Source organism: Phocoena sinus, chromosome 6, assembly GCF_008692025.1.
Source record: "Phocoena sinus isolate mPhoSin1 chromosome 6, mPhoSin1.pri, whole genome shotgun sequence".
NCBI lineage: Eukaryota > Metazoa > Chordata > Mammalia > Artiodactyla > Phocoenidae > Phocoena > Phocoena sinus.
Window position 1 is genome coordinate 7,925,789 of NC_045768.1, and position 13,482 is coordinate 7,939,270.

At 55.8% G+C, this 13,482-nt stretch overlaps 1 protein-coding gene across 3 annotated transcripts in view; it reads left to right on the top strand.

Moving 5' to 3' along the window:
• The window catches only part of ENG (endoglin), a 30,337-nt gene extending 16,857 nt beyond the window's left edge, over positions 1–13,480 (top strand). Inside the window, exons 3-15 of one of the 3 annotated variants that reach the window (XM_032634530.1) lie at positions 562–702; positions 3,573–3,738; positions 4,449–4,614; positions 4,916–5,045; positions 5,488–5,662; positions 5,896–6,038; positions 8,531–8,668; positions 8,891–8,929; positions 9,439–9,555; positions 9,874–10,125; positions 11,158–11,212; positions 12,187–12,288; positions 12,415–13,213. In XM_032634530.1, coding sequence (XP_032490421.1) covers positions 562–702; positions 3,573–3,738; positions 4,449–4,614; positions 4,916–5,045; positions 5,488–5,662; positions 5,896–6,038; positions 8,531–8,668; positions 8,891–8,929; positions 9,439–9,555; positions 9,874–10,125; positions 11,158–11,212; positions 12,187–12,288; positions 12,415–12,539 — 1,749 coding nt within the window. In that variant the 3' untranslated portion in view covers positions 12,540–13,213. Of the gene's footprint in view, positions 1–561; positions 703–3,572; positions 3,739–4,448; positions 4,615–4,915; positions 5,046–5,487; positions 5,663–5,895; positions 6,039–8,530; positions 8,669–8,890; positions 8,930–9,438; positions 9,556–9,873; positions 10,126–11,157; positions 11,213–12,186; positions 12,289–12,414 lie in introns of all 3 variants that reach the window. The other 2 variants (XM_032634528.1, XM_032634531.1) reach the window with 2 other exon arrangements.
• The last annotated feature ends 2 nt before the right edge of the window (positions 13,481–13,482 follow it).

Sequence of the window (13,482 nt, forward strand, 5' to 3'; positions counted from 1 at the left end):
ATTTACTTATTTATATTCATGGAAAGGCATTTTATTTTATTTTATTTTTTTTGCGGTACGCAGGCCTCTCCCTGCTGTGGCCTCTCCCGTTGCGGAGCACAGGCTCTGGACACACAGGCTCAGCGGCCATGGCTCACGGGCCCAGCCGCTCCATGGCATGTGGGATCTTCCTGGACTGGGGCACGAACCCGTGTCCCCTGCATTGGCAGGCGGACTCTCAACCACTGCGCCACCAGGGAAGCCCAAGGCATTTTATTTTAAATATAGCCGTGTGTACATGTCAATCCCAAACTCCCAATCTATCCCTCCCCGCTACCCTTAAAGAAACATCTCCTTGGATTTGCTGGGACTCATCTCCTTCATTCGTTCAGCAAATATTTTTTCTGGGTACCTCCTGAGGGCCAGGCACTGTGCTGGGCTCTGGGAGACAGGAGTGGACAAGCTGGGCAGGGAGAATGGAGTGGAAGCTTACAGTAAATGAGTCGTCACTACTGATCTGGTGGCACAGCCTGTGCAATCTGACTGGTCTCTGTATTTGTCTCTCCCCTGCCCCCGTTCCAGGAGGTGTCAGTGCTGGAGCTGACTCTGCAGACATCCAAGCACAATGGCACCCTGCCCCGAGAGGTGCTTCTGGTCCTCAGCACTAACAAGACCATCTTCCTGAAGTTGCAGGCTCCGGGAATCCCACTCCACCTGGCCTACGTGAGTGTGTTACCTCCAGCCCCAGCCTCAGACACGGGCCTGCTGTCCACCTCTGTGGGCCAGGGTCCCCTACTTCTCATTTTCATTCTGACATTATTCACCAGGGCCCTGCCTGGTGAATCCCATGGGGCCCTGACAGGGAGAGCGCAAAGGGCAACAGAACCTGGGATAAAGAGCCCAAACCTGGAGGTGGGAATCAGGTTGATGTGCAACCCTGGCCAACTCCAATCCCCTCTCATAGCCTCAGTTTTCCCCTATGTGCAGTGGGAGAACTGAGGATAGTCCCATAAAATAACCTTGTCACTGTCTTTGAGAAAGTTACAAGACATAAATTTGAAAATATTTAAGTGCAGACGAAAAAGGTCAGGAAGAAACCTAACAATGATGGACTTCCCTGGCCGTCCAGTGGTTAAGACTCCACGCTTCCAATGCAGGGGGCACGGGTTTGATCCCTGGTCAGGGAACTAAGATTCTGCATGCTGCACGGAGTGGCCCCAAAACCAAAACCAAAACCAAACAAAAGAAACCTAACAATGCGTTATCGGTAGTTATGGGGAATTCCCTGGTGAAAACCCAAACAAAACAGTACTTATGGCTGGGGAGTGGGATTCGGAGAGATATCTGTTTTGTTCTTTAAACTTTGTTGAATTTGCAAGATTTGCTATAATTAGCATGGCCTAAGTTGGAGAAAAATTATTTTTTAAAAATTCAGATAGTAAGTGTCAGACACATCCACCAGAGAGAGGAGGTCCGCTGTCCGGGACCCACAGAAAGGAAGTTCAGGGCTGGAGGAGGTGGGGCGGACCACGGCACTGCCCCCTCCACATGGAAGGCCCTGGGAGGTGATCCCCAGATGCGAGCAGCTGTTGTTTACAGCCAGAGAAAGCAGAGGGGAGGGAGCCAGAGCCCGGGGGAGAGCAAAGATAACAAATGCGAGAGAGACACAGGAAGAAAAATGGCAACGGAAAGAGGGCGGGCCTGTTGTGAGAGGAATAGACAGACTCTCAGGGAGACCACAGAGTTCCAGCAGCGGGAGAGAGGAGCTGGGGACCTGAAGAGAGGCCCAGATCCAGGGCTGCCTGGGAGACGGGCCCAGACACGGAGAGAAGTTGAGGGGGTGCGGGACTGGCGGCAGGGGCAGCACAGAGGCAGACGGGGCTGGCCAGCCCGGACGGCCCTGGGAGGGAAGTTGCAAGCCTATCGAAAGCCGACCAGGAGGGCAGAGCCGACCGACCCCACGCGGCACATCCCTCGGATCCCAGTGCGGGAAACCGAGATCCTGCCACGGCTCCTCCTTCCTCTCGACTCTCCCCTTTCCCCTTCCCATTCCCGGACGCCCTGGCGGCCCAACCCCGGGATCTGGGCCCGGCGGCGGGGTTCCGGGTGACGCAGGGCCCGTGAAAAGCGCCCGCTCGCCGGGCCGGAAGGTCGCAGCAGCCGCCGGCTCCGACCTCCGCCAAGCCTTCCTTCCCCCCTCCCTCCCCCCACCCACGCTAAGAATACACGGCCGGGGGGCCGGGCCGGGGGCACCTCCGGAGCCGCGCGCGGCCTCGGCCCGCAATTTCCGGAGCCGGGCCCCCGCAGCCGGAGCCGGGACGCCGCTGGAGGGACAGAGAGCCTCACGGGGGCGCAGGCCTCTGTGCCAGACCCAGCGCCAGGAGACTGAGAAACGCCTTGCCCTTTAATCCCTATTACATCCCCATTTTACAGAGCTGACCCTGAGGGTCAGATGGGTAAAAGTCTCCCCACCCCCAGACTCTCCAGCTCTAACCCACTGCCCCAGCCCTTCCATGCGGGCGGGCGCTGAGTTCCTCACCCAGGTGCTCATCACTTGGCCCCCCCTGTTACAGTCCTGCTCCATTCCAGGTGGGCCATTCTATGGTGTCTTGCCTACTGCCACTGTCCGGCAGTCCCCCTTAGTATCTAGCCTGAAGCCCTTATGCGGCTCCTGCTTCAGCGCAGTGCCTCTGGCTTTGGAGATGGATGGAAAAGGAACTCTCTTGAGTCTGTGGCCCCAACAGCTTCCTCTGAACCCTTTGACTTCACCAGAGTACCTACACCAGGAAGTCTTTCCTATTTCCTTCCCCAGCCCAGCAGAGTCTCTCCTGAGGCGTGGGCAGTGGAGGCAGTGAGGTGCTGGAGCCACCCAGATTCTCATCCCTGTCCATCCAGGGGACGTGTCCTGCTCCTTTGTTTCTTATTAAATAATATGCTCTGTCTTCTGTGTTTCAAATGACTTGAGGCGTGACTAGTTTCTGGATGGTAAGATCCCTCAGAGCAGGGACCACCCCTGTTTGTCCTTCATTCATTCATGAATTCATCCATTTCTTCTCTCTTGCCTTCTCCCTTCCCACGTGCAGAGAGCACCTGCCATGTGCCAGGCATTAGGGAGAAGCTGCCATGTCAGGATCCCAGTGCTGGGCCCAAGGCCCAGCACGAAGTTAGACAAATATTACTCAGTGCCTACTACGTGTCAAGTCCCCTGCAGGGGTGGGCGAGGCAGGCGTGTTCCCTCACAGACCTTAGAGTGTGGGGGAAACAGACAGTAACCACAGATGTCGTTAAGTGTGGGCTGAATGAGGATGCCTACGGAGGGGTGCGAGGGTGATGTTTGGACAGGTAGAGGCACGTGGTTGTGTGTCCATCCAGCTCCCCAGGTGTAGAAAGGAGATGGGCAGATCCGGCTCTGGGGGAGCCCTGGTCAGGGGACTGTGAGCTAACTTCAGGTCCACCAGCCTCCGCACCCTCAGGCCTGGCCTCCTCTGCTCAGCCAAACCGCTGCCTCCTCAGATTATCTCCTGACCTCCTGCATGGGACAGAGGGGACTCAGGCCCAGGAACAGCACCCTGAGCCTTCACATATCTCCCCAGAACCCCAACCTGGTCATCTTCCAAGAGCCCACAAAGGTCAACACCACACAGCTGCCACCCTTCACTACCAAGGGTGAGCTCCTCAACTGGGCGGATACAAAGGGCCCCGTCACCTCTGCTGCTGAGCTGAACAATCCCCAAAGCATCCTCCTCCGTCTGGACCAAGGTCAGCTTCCCCAACAGCCTCTCTGGGTTCGGGACTCTGCTCTGGAGGAATGTGAATTCCCGTGGCTCATTCCTCAGATGGGGACACTGAGGCACTGAGAGGGGATGTGATTTGCCCCAGGTCACACAGAGCAAGTCAGTGCGCTCTTAGGACAGCGATTACCCCTGCACCAAATGTTAGGTTGAACCATGTGAAATTGCTGTGCTCTGTCAGTTTCCTGAACTACAAAAACAGCACTTTCTTCTTATTTGGTGTGCACCTACTAGGCACCAAGCCCTATGCTAGGCATCTGGGGACTCTGTGGGGACAGACCCAGACCCTGCCCTCCTGGAGCTGGCACTGTGGTGGGGAGATGATAATAAATATGTACACAAACAAATTCTATAATTTCAGGTCATGGTAAATTCTATAAGAAAGATAAGAGGGGGATGACGTGCTGGTGGTTGCAGGGCTGCATCCCTAGCATTATGCCAGGAGTTCATACCTTAAATTAACCCTATCTTGACAGATGAGGAAACAGAGGCCAGGGACTTCCCCTGGGTCCCTCTGCTGTAAGTGGTGGAGGGGTGATTTGAACCCTGGTCCTCCCATGCCCCTCACTCTTTGCTCCTCCATCCTGCCTCCCCCACCGTTTCTGTGGCTGAGGGTGGGCCTCCGTATTAGATGCCAGGCTGCTCGAGGAGGAGACATAAGTGCACTTGTCTCCGCAGCCCCGAGGTCACCGTCTTCCTGTAGTCTGGAACCCCACAAGGACATGGGCCACACACTCGAATGGAGCCCTAACGCCCAGGCCTCCGTCCGGGGCTGCCGCTTGGAAGGTGTGGCTGGCCACAAGGAGGCGCACATCCTGAGGGTCCTGCCGGGCCCAGAGGCCTGGTAAGGGTGCCCGCCCCACCCCCCAGCCCCACCCCTTATAAAGCCCCGCCTCTGTCCAAGCCTCAGCCGCGCCCCTGGCCGGGTCAGAGTACTGTCACCCCCACCTATCCCGGGGCCCCGCGCATTTCCTCGTCCACCCCACGGACCCACGACCGACCAGGTTAAGAGCGCAGTCGCTGCCCACCCGACCCCAGGTCTTGTCCCTGACCCGCAAGTCCAGGTCAAGCACCAACCCTCCACACCCCGTCCCCTGCACCCCGCACTACCGCCCACTCTGATGTGGGGGTCTGTCTCCCCACAGGCCCCGGACAGTGACCGTGAAGGTGGAGCTGAGCTGTGCTTCGAGGGATCCCGACGCCGCCGTGCTCATCCTTCAGGGTCCACCCTACGTGTCCTGGCTCATCGACGCCAACCACAACATGCAGATCTGGGTGAGACCCCATTCAGGTCTCCCCAAGGCTCCCCAAAGAAGAAAACCAAACTCCCTGCACCATCACCCCAGCCCTGAGGCTTTATACGTGATGATCCTTCTGCCCCCAACCTCTCCTTCTGTGCACTATCTATTCTTCCTTCAGACCTTCACCTAGATGTTACCTCCTCCAGGAAGTCTTCCATGATCCCTTAGGGAGGCCCCTAACCCAGCCCACAGGGTCAGGAAAGTTTCCTGGAGAGGTGAACTCCAAGCTGAGTTGAAAGACGAACAGGAACCAGTAGATGAGGGGAGGTGGCCCAGGCAGGGGAAACAGCAGGAGCGAAGGAGAGAGCAGGATCGAGGCCTAGCAGACCCTCACTGGCTTGCAGGTGCCCCCGCCAGGCTGTGTGCCCCCTGACTGTGTCTGTAGCTCCCTGCTCTGCCTCTCTCCCTGTCATTAGACCACTGGTGAATACTCCTTCAAGATCTTTCCGGAGAAGAACATCCCTGGCTTCCACCTCCCAAACACAACGCAAGGCCTGCTGGGGGAGGCCCGGAGGCTCAACGCCAGTGTAGTAGCGTCCTTTGTGGAGCTCCCTCTGGCCAGTGTCGTCTCTCTGAGGGCACCCAGCTGTGGTGAGCACCCGGATCCCTCCCGCGCCCCCCTCCCTTCCCTTGCCCTCTCCTTGGATCTGTAGCCACGCCCAGCTGCTGTGTGTGCTGGGCAAGTTGCATCTGCTGGTCAGAGCCCCATTTTCCTCATCTGCATCTCAGGGACCCTGAGAGTACTTAGCTATAGAAGTGCTTAGTGCTTAAGAGCACAGTGAGCCCGCAGTGACTGTCTGCCGGCTGCCTCTGCTGCCCTGCAGGCAGTGGGCTGCAGCCCTCACCCACACCGGTCCAGACCACCCCTCCCAAGGAGGGCTGCAACCAGGAGCTGCTCCTGTCCCTGATCCAGCCCAAGTGCTCCGACGACGTCATGACTCTGGTACTCAACAAAGATCTCATCTCGGTAAGGGAACTCCTGGCCTCCGGCCCAGCTGACATGGGCAACTGGTCCTTCCTCTAGCCCAAGAATCTTGGGGTCCTAATCCAGGCAGGAGGACAAATCATATCCCTCGGCAAGCGTCAGTTTTTCCACTTGTAAAATGGGGTTGATAATGGTCCCTACCATGTGGTGAGAATTACATGAGATCTGACGACCCAGCCAGATGTGGAACAGTAAGTGCTCAGTAAATAGATACTAGGTAGGCGTCATTATTAATCCTAAGTGGAGGCTGAGCTGAGTGGCCACTTAGAATATCTATACCGTATGATCTCTGCCTAATTGAAGAACAAAGATGTTTATTATAAAAATAACACAGGCTTTTTTAAATGTGGAAAAAATTAGAAGAAAATCTCAATCACCCCATCCAAAGACAATGGCTACCAACAATTTGGTGGATTTCTTTCTGGAATGTTTTCTCTGTGTATTTGTTATACAGTGTAATCGTATTGGATGCAATTGTCTGTTTCCTGCTATATTCATTTAATGTATTTTTAAAACTTTGACATATGTACTTAATAATATCACTTTTTGATTATTTTTTTAACATTGATTTATTTATTTGGCTGCGCCGGCTCTCAGTTGTGGCAGGCGGGCTCTTAGTTGTGGCATGTGGGATCTTTAGTTGAGGCTTGCATGCGGGATCTAGTTCCCCGACTGGGGACTGAACCCAGGCCCCTGGAATTGGGAGCATGGTCTATTAACCTCTGGGCCACCAGGGAAGCCCCAATAACATCACTTTAAAAGCACATCCAATCCCATGATATTGACATGCCATAATTAACTCCTCCTCCCTCGTTAGACATTTGGGTTGTTTCCAATTCTGTAATATTATAAATATGCAGAAAGTGTCATTGTGCATATGAAATTTTTCTTTAAATAGGATTATTTTCTTAGGATAGGTTTCCGCATTAGTGAGATTTCTGGGTCAAAATGAGTGAACATCCTGGAAGTTTTGATACATGTTGCCAACCGGCTTTCCAATAGATGATTCCAATTTTCATTGCTGATTAATGAGAACACTTTGACTCTCTCTCTCCCCAAATTATTATTTTTTGTCTAAAAAACTTTTTGCTGATGTGAGAGTGGGAACACTGTGTTCTATTCTTTTTTTTTTTTTTTTTTTTTTTTTTTTTTGCGGTACATGGGCTTCTCACTGTTGTGGCCTCTCCCGTTGCGGAGCACAGGCTCCGGACGTGCAGGCTCAGCAGCCATGGCTCACGGGCCCAGCTGCTCCGCGGCATGTGGGATCTTCCCAGACCGAGGCACGAACCCGTGTCCCCTGCATCGGCAGGCGGACTCTCAACCACTGCGCCACCAGGGAAGCCCTCTGCTCTTGTTTGAATTTCTACTTCTTTGATTAGTAGTGAGTTTGGGCTTGGCTTCGTGCGACTGATAATAACCAAAGTCTCTGTGTGCGTTGTAACTTGGCATTTTTCTTGATGATTTTTATTAGCTTTTTACATGAAGAAAGACATTTGTGGCCCTTTGTCCATCATTCTTACTGAAATAATCTCTCCCGGTTTGTAGAGTTCTTTAAATTTTCGCCAGAGTGTTTTTTAATTTTTTGGACATTTGAAAACGTTGGGCCATCCTAGCTGGTCATCTTTTCCTTTGTGATTTTTTTTCTAGTCTTTCCGAGGCAGGAAATCTCTCTGCCAGAGCCTTGACAAGTCATGCATGTTCTCGGGGATTTTTAGAATGACGTTTAACTCTACATCCATGTGGAAGTCTTTAGGGGTGTGGGGTATTGGGGCCTAGGTGAAGCTCCACCTGTCTGCGGCCCATCTCCCCCTCCTCCCTTGCCTCTGCGTGGCCAGACAGATGTCTGGGAGGTGGAGGGACCAGCGATGGCTGGCATTACTGCTGTCCTGTCCCAAGAGGTCTGGATGCATACACTGTAATCCATCGATCTTTGAGACATTACACTCCAGTTAAAAAGAATGTTCTAGATCTATAGTATAAACACAGAAAGATGTCTGTGATTTATTGTTCAGTGAAAAAACCAAGCTAAAGCATGAAGGACGGTATGATGCCATTTGTTAAAGATGAGTGGAAAGAAAGGGACTTCCCCGGCGGTCCAGTGATTAAGATTCTGAGCTCCCACTGCAGGGGGAACTAAGATCCCGCATGCCGGGCAGCACGGCCAAAAAAAAAAGGAAAAAAGAAACCAACAAAGCCACACAATTTCTCTGAGTATATATGTCTGTAGAGAAGGAAACACTCATGATGTCACAGATCTTATTGCTAAGTACAAAAGTGTTTGTCAAGTTCAGGAAAAGTAGTCTTAAATGCTGTGGGATGATGAAAACTAACAAAAATGGGGAAAGGAACAGAGGCATGGCTGTGATTTGGGACCCCTGGGGGGTGGTCAGTCCTTGGTGCTGGGGTGTGATGGACAGGTCCCCGGGAGCCCCGTGCCTCCTGACCGTTCCCCCCACCCCCCACCCCTGGCCCAGACTCTGAGGTGCACCATCACGAGCCTGACCTTCTGGGACTCCAGCTGCCAGGCTGAGGACAGAGATGACCAGCTTGTCTTGCGCAGCGGCTACTCCAGCTGTGGCATGATAGTGACGGAAAATGTGATCAGTAATGAGGTAAGAGCTGTGGTGGGAAAGGTAGCAGGGCCGGCTTAATTGGTGCCCCCTGGATCTTCCAGGCTGAGGGGCGTTTGAGAGAGCGGGTGGGATGCTTAGTAGGAAGACGAGTTTAGCCATCGGTTGGTTCAGTCTCCCCATCCACAGAAATGGGCGCGCTGGGTGGGACACCCTCTGGGCTCCTCTCTGGCTCTGACCAGCTCCTTGGCTCTCTTCCTGCAGGTGATTCTCAACCTCCTGTCAAGCTCGTCACCACAGCAGGTGAGATGGATGATCACCGTGCTAACCTATCTGGTCCAGGATCCTGGGGTCCATTCCTGGCCTGGGAGGGAGCAGGCCTCAGGAAATTCAGGCCCTGATCCTGGCAAGCCAATGTGTCTCCAGCGTGCCTCAGTCTCCCCTTCCGTGCAACGGGAGCAGTACTGTTTAGGGTTATGTTCTCAGCCTCTCGAGTCAGAGGGTCCATGCACATATTGGCTGCGTGGCCTTGGGCAAATCACATAAGCTTTCTGGGCCCAAAGGTCCTGTTAATAGTGGCATAGGAAAGGATCCCCATACGGGATGAGCCATCACTGAGATGACGCGTGAAAAGCACTTCACACAGGTCTCGTGCAGAGCAAGTTCTTAAATCTCAGTTTGGGTTGGGGGGGTGGTTTAAGGTGGTGATGAAGGTCAGGCAAGAGCTCTGGGCCGTGACTCCTGCTCCCACCCCTTACCTCCCTGGCTGGGTGCCTCCCCGACTGACCAAGCCCCCCTCCCATCTCCCACAGAAAAAGGTGCAGTGCATCAACATGGACAGCCTCTCCTTCCAGCTGGGCCTCTACCTCAGCCCGCACTTCCTCCAGGCCTCCAACACCATCGAGCTGGGGCAGCAGGGCTTTGTGCAGGTACTGGACTTGACCTCTTAGGCGTTGCCAACGCCTGGGATTTCTCAGAGCCTTTCTTTCCACCCAATGGAACTTGACTTCCCAGAGGGAGGAGGGAACCCCCATGGTGCTTGGTGGAGGGGAGAGGCAGAGCTCAGACACTGGTTGGGATGTCGCCTCTTCTTCCTCATTCGCTCCAGGCAGGCCCATGACCGTCCTTCCACCGTCAAGGTTCTGGAGCGGGAACTCTAGAATGAGTCTAGCTTATTTCATGAGAACAGGCAGGGCGGAGAGTTAAGAGTAACTGACCGTGCCTCGTCCCCCTTCCTACCCATGCAGGTGAGCGTGTCCCCATCGATCCCCGAGCTCACGATCCAGCTGGACAGCTGCCAACTGAACTTGGGGCCTGACATGGAGATCGTGGAACTCATCCAGAGCCAGGCGGCCAAGAGCAGCTGTGTGAGCCTGCTGTCCCCGAGCCCTGGTGGCGACATGCGCTTCAGCTTCCTCCTCCGTGGCTACATGGTGCCCATGCCCACGACTGGCGTCCTCAGCTGCACTGTAGCCCTGCGTCTCAGCACTTGGTCCCTGGTGAGTAGGGGCTGGGCTAAGCCCAGCTTCAAGGGTGGCTTCCGGGTCTGGAGTTTTCAGGAAGGGATGTGATAGACCATGAGGATGTGGGACCAGTGGGCGAAAGACACAGCCACAGGCAGGCGCGTGGCCTCTGGGTACCAGGGGCACTCTTTCTGCCACCCTACAGCCTTCTGATGGCTGTGTCTTGGACATTGGTAGGATATGCAGCTGCAACCATTAGTTAGCTATCCATCCATCCATCCATCCATCCATCCATCCCACCCAGTCATCTATCCATCTTCTCACCATCCCACCCAGTCATTCATCCACAGTCCTTCCATCAGCCCAGTCCCCCAGCCAGCCAGCCATCCTTCTGCGCTCCCACCCAGTCATACATCAATCTCTCCACCCAGGAATCCATCCGCCCACCCATCTATCCATGTAGTATGATCACCAGTGTAATCTCAACAAACAGGAGACCTCGGGGAAGAGGGTTAGTACAAAGGACACAAAATTCTGATTTTCTGCACTTACTGGTCACGTTTCACCATCCAGTGGATCCCTGTTCTCAGACACTCAGCCCTGGACACACTCACACAGTCATCCCCAGGCCCTTGCACTCAGAAGGGTCTCCAGGATTAAAAGCCTCTCTGGTCGTATGAAGCTGGAGGAGCCCCTGAGGCTGCTCCTGAGTGGGCCTCTCCCCCAGCCACAGTGAGCCTGGGCCTCTGGGCTGACCTGGCTCCTCTCACCCAGGCATTCACAAGGGCGATGGACACAGTGCCCCCATAATCCTCACGGGAGCTAGGGCCCTCTCAGGAACTCACAAGAACCATTCCAGCAGCAGCCAGGGATTGTCTGGCCGACACCCTCCCACAGCACAGAACTCAGCACTTGCCCAAAGGCTGCCAGCCAGAAGGTGGCGGAGAGGGGGCTCACAGTCAAGGCCCCAGGGTGGGCTGTGACAGGCCAGGGTCACAGAGGCAGGGAGTAAGCCTGGAAGCTGCTCTCGAAGGCTGTGTCACACACTGTGTACTCTTCCACCCCAAGGACGTCCAGAGGACTGTCTCCACACGCCTGAACATCGTCAGCCCTGGCCTGCATGGTGAGTTCTCTCTAAGTCTCTCCAGGGCTCCAGGGGCTGAGGTCAGAGTGGGGCATGACGGACGGCCCAGAGGGATGGGTCTAGGCACACAGCAGGGAGGACCCCAGAGAGTACAGCTGCATCTTCCAGATGGAGAGCCTTTGTTCGTGACCACCCCGTGGGCCCGGGTTCCAGGCCTTTGGTTCTTCTTGATCCCCAAGGTTGCTGGCTGACCTTGCTGGGGGGCGGGGCATGGGGCCTCCTAGGATGAGACGTGGGGCAGCACTGACCTTACCTTCCTTAAGGCCCCTACTGTGGAGGTTACGCCTCAGCCCTCAGCCCAGCTCCCTCCAGCCTGGGCAGAAGAGTCCCTGACACTGAAGGCAGAGGTGGGAGAGGCATCTGCCTCTTTGCCATCCCACCTGGGCCTGGATGGAGCCCCTACACCCAGCCTGCAACCAACAGTGCAGGCTAATGACCCCACTGCAGGGATGGGAACTCAGAGGCCTAAGGGGAGGCTGCCTGGCCCACAGTCACACAGGAATCGGGAGTGTGGAAAGAGTGAAGGTTGGGAAAACCCAAGAGCAGAGCTGAAGAGCCCTCAGAGGTGCTCTGGCCTATCCCCACCATGGTATAGGGCTCAGAGTGGGGCAGGGACTGACTTAAGGGCACACAGCGGGACTGTACTCTCCGGCCCCACTCACACTTTGCTCAGATTATACCATGCATCCTCCCTAAAAATGCATCTCTACCAGCCTTGGGAGGCAGAGGCATGGCCCAAAGGCCTGGCTGGACCCTCTGGGTAGATGGTCATAGCAACCACGGCTTAGTGTCAGGCATGGGTGTGATGAACCCATTTGCTAGGGGTTCAGAGAAGTCAGGGTCAGTAGCTGAGACTGGCACCGAAGCCTGTGCTCCTGGCCAGCACAACAGGGTAGGGGGGCAGGGAGGAGGCGGCAGTGCTGACCACAGCTGTCCTGCCCTTGGTTGCGCAGACAAAGGCCTCGTCCTGCCCGCCGTGCTGGGCATCACCTTTGGCGCCTTCCTCATCGGGGCCCTGCTCACCGCCGCGCTCTGGTACATCTACTTGCACACGCGTGAGTATCCCAGGCCCCCACGATGAGTGCTCAGGACCCCTCCACCACCACCTGGGGGAGCCCAGCGAAGCCTCTGGGGGAGTGGGGAGCCCTGGCCGGGGCCCTGACCTCCACCCCTGCCCCCAGGTCACCCCGGCAAGCGGGAGCCCGTGGTGGCGGTGGCTGCCCCGGCCTCCTCAGAGAGCAGTAGCACCAACCACAGCATCGGGAGCACCCAGAGCACCCCCTGCTCCACCAGCAGCATGGCGTAGTGCCCAGCCCGGAGTCCTGGGGGCCGCCCAGCCAGCCCTCGTCCAACAGGAGAGACTGAGCAGCCACCAGCTGGGAACCAGTGGCCATGAACTTATCCTGGGACCCCAACCCCTCCACTCGAGCAAGGATGGACAAGGCCCTCTGTGCCCGCCCCTCCTGCCTCCCTCTCCAAGGCCTGCTGCCAGTGGGGGCACCAGCTTGGAACACCTTGGCGTCCCCCCACCCCACCACGAACCTTCAAACCCAGTGGGCCTGGGGTACGGCTGCCCAGCACCACGGAGAGAGAGTCCGCTGCGCTATATGTCCACATTGCTGTAGCAACCCAAGTCCCTGTAATTTTAACCTGGACCCAGTACTCGGTGACGTGGGCTGGGCAGGAGCTGAGAACTCCAAAACGGACTCAGCCCAGCCCACCCAGGCTGACAGTGCCTCCTCCATGGAAACAGCCAGCCCAGAGCCACCCGGACCTGCTCCCATCGGCCTCTACATCTGGACTGGCCCAACTCTGGCGGGCGAAACAGAAGCCTAGCGGCACCCAGCCTGGGAGTGAGTGGGGGAGCCTAGCTCCTCCCTGCAACTGTCACACAGAGACCCCCCGCACCGGGCAGCCAGGCTGCCTGTCCTGGGCCCACCCCTATATACTCACCACCAATAAATCAGACCATGAAACCAGTGCTGGGCTGGGCTGAGAGAAGGAGAGTGGCACCTAAACTGGGGTTGCGGGGGGCGACAGTTCTGGGTTCAAATCCTGGACCTGCCACTTATTGGCTGTGTGACTGTAGGCAGGTCCCATGGCTTCTTTAAGCCAGGCACAGTTCCCTTATCTGTAAAACGGGTATGAGAATTTGCGATCACAAGGTCTGCAAAGTGGTGCGTGGCACGTGGTCAACGGACATCAATCCATTCTTCTCATTTCACAGACAGGCCACCTGAGGCTCAGAG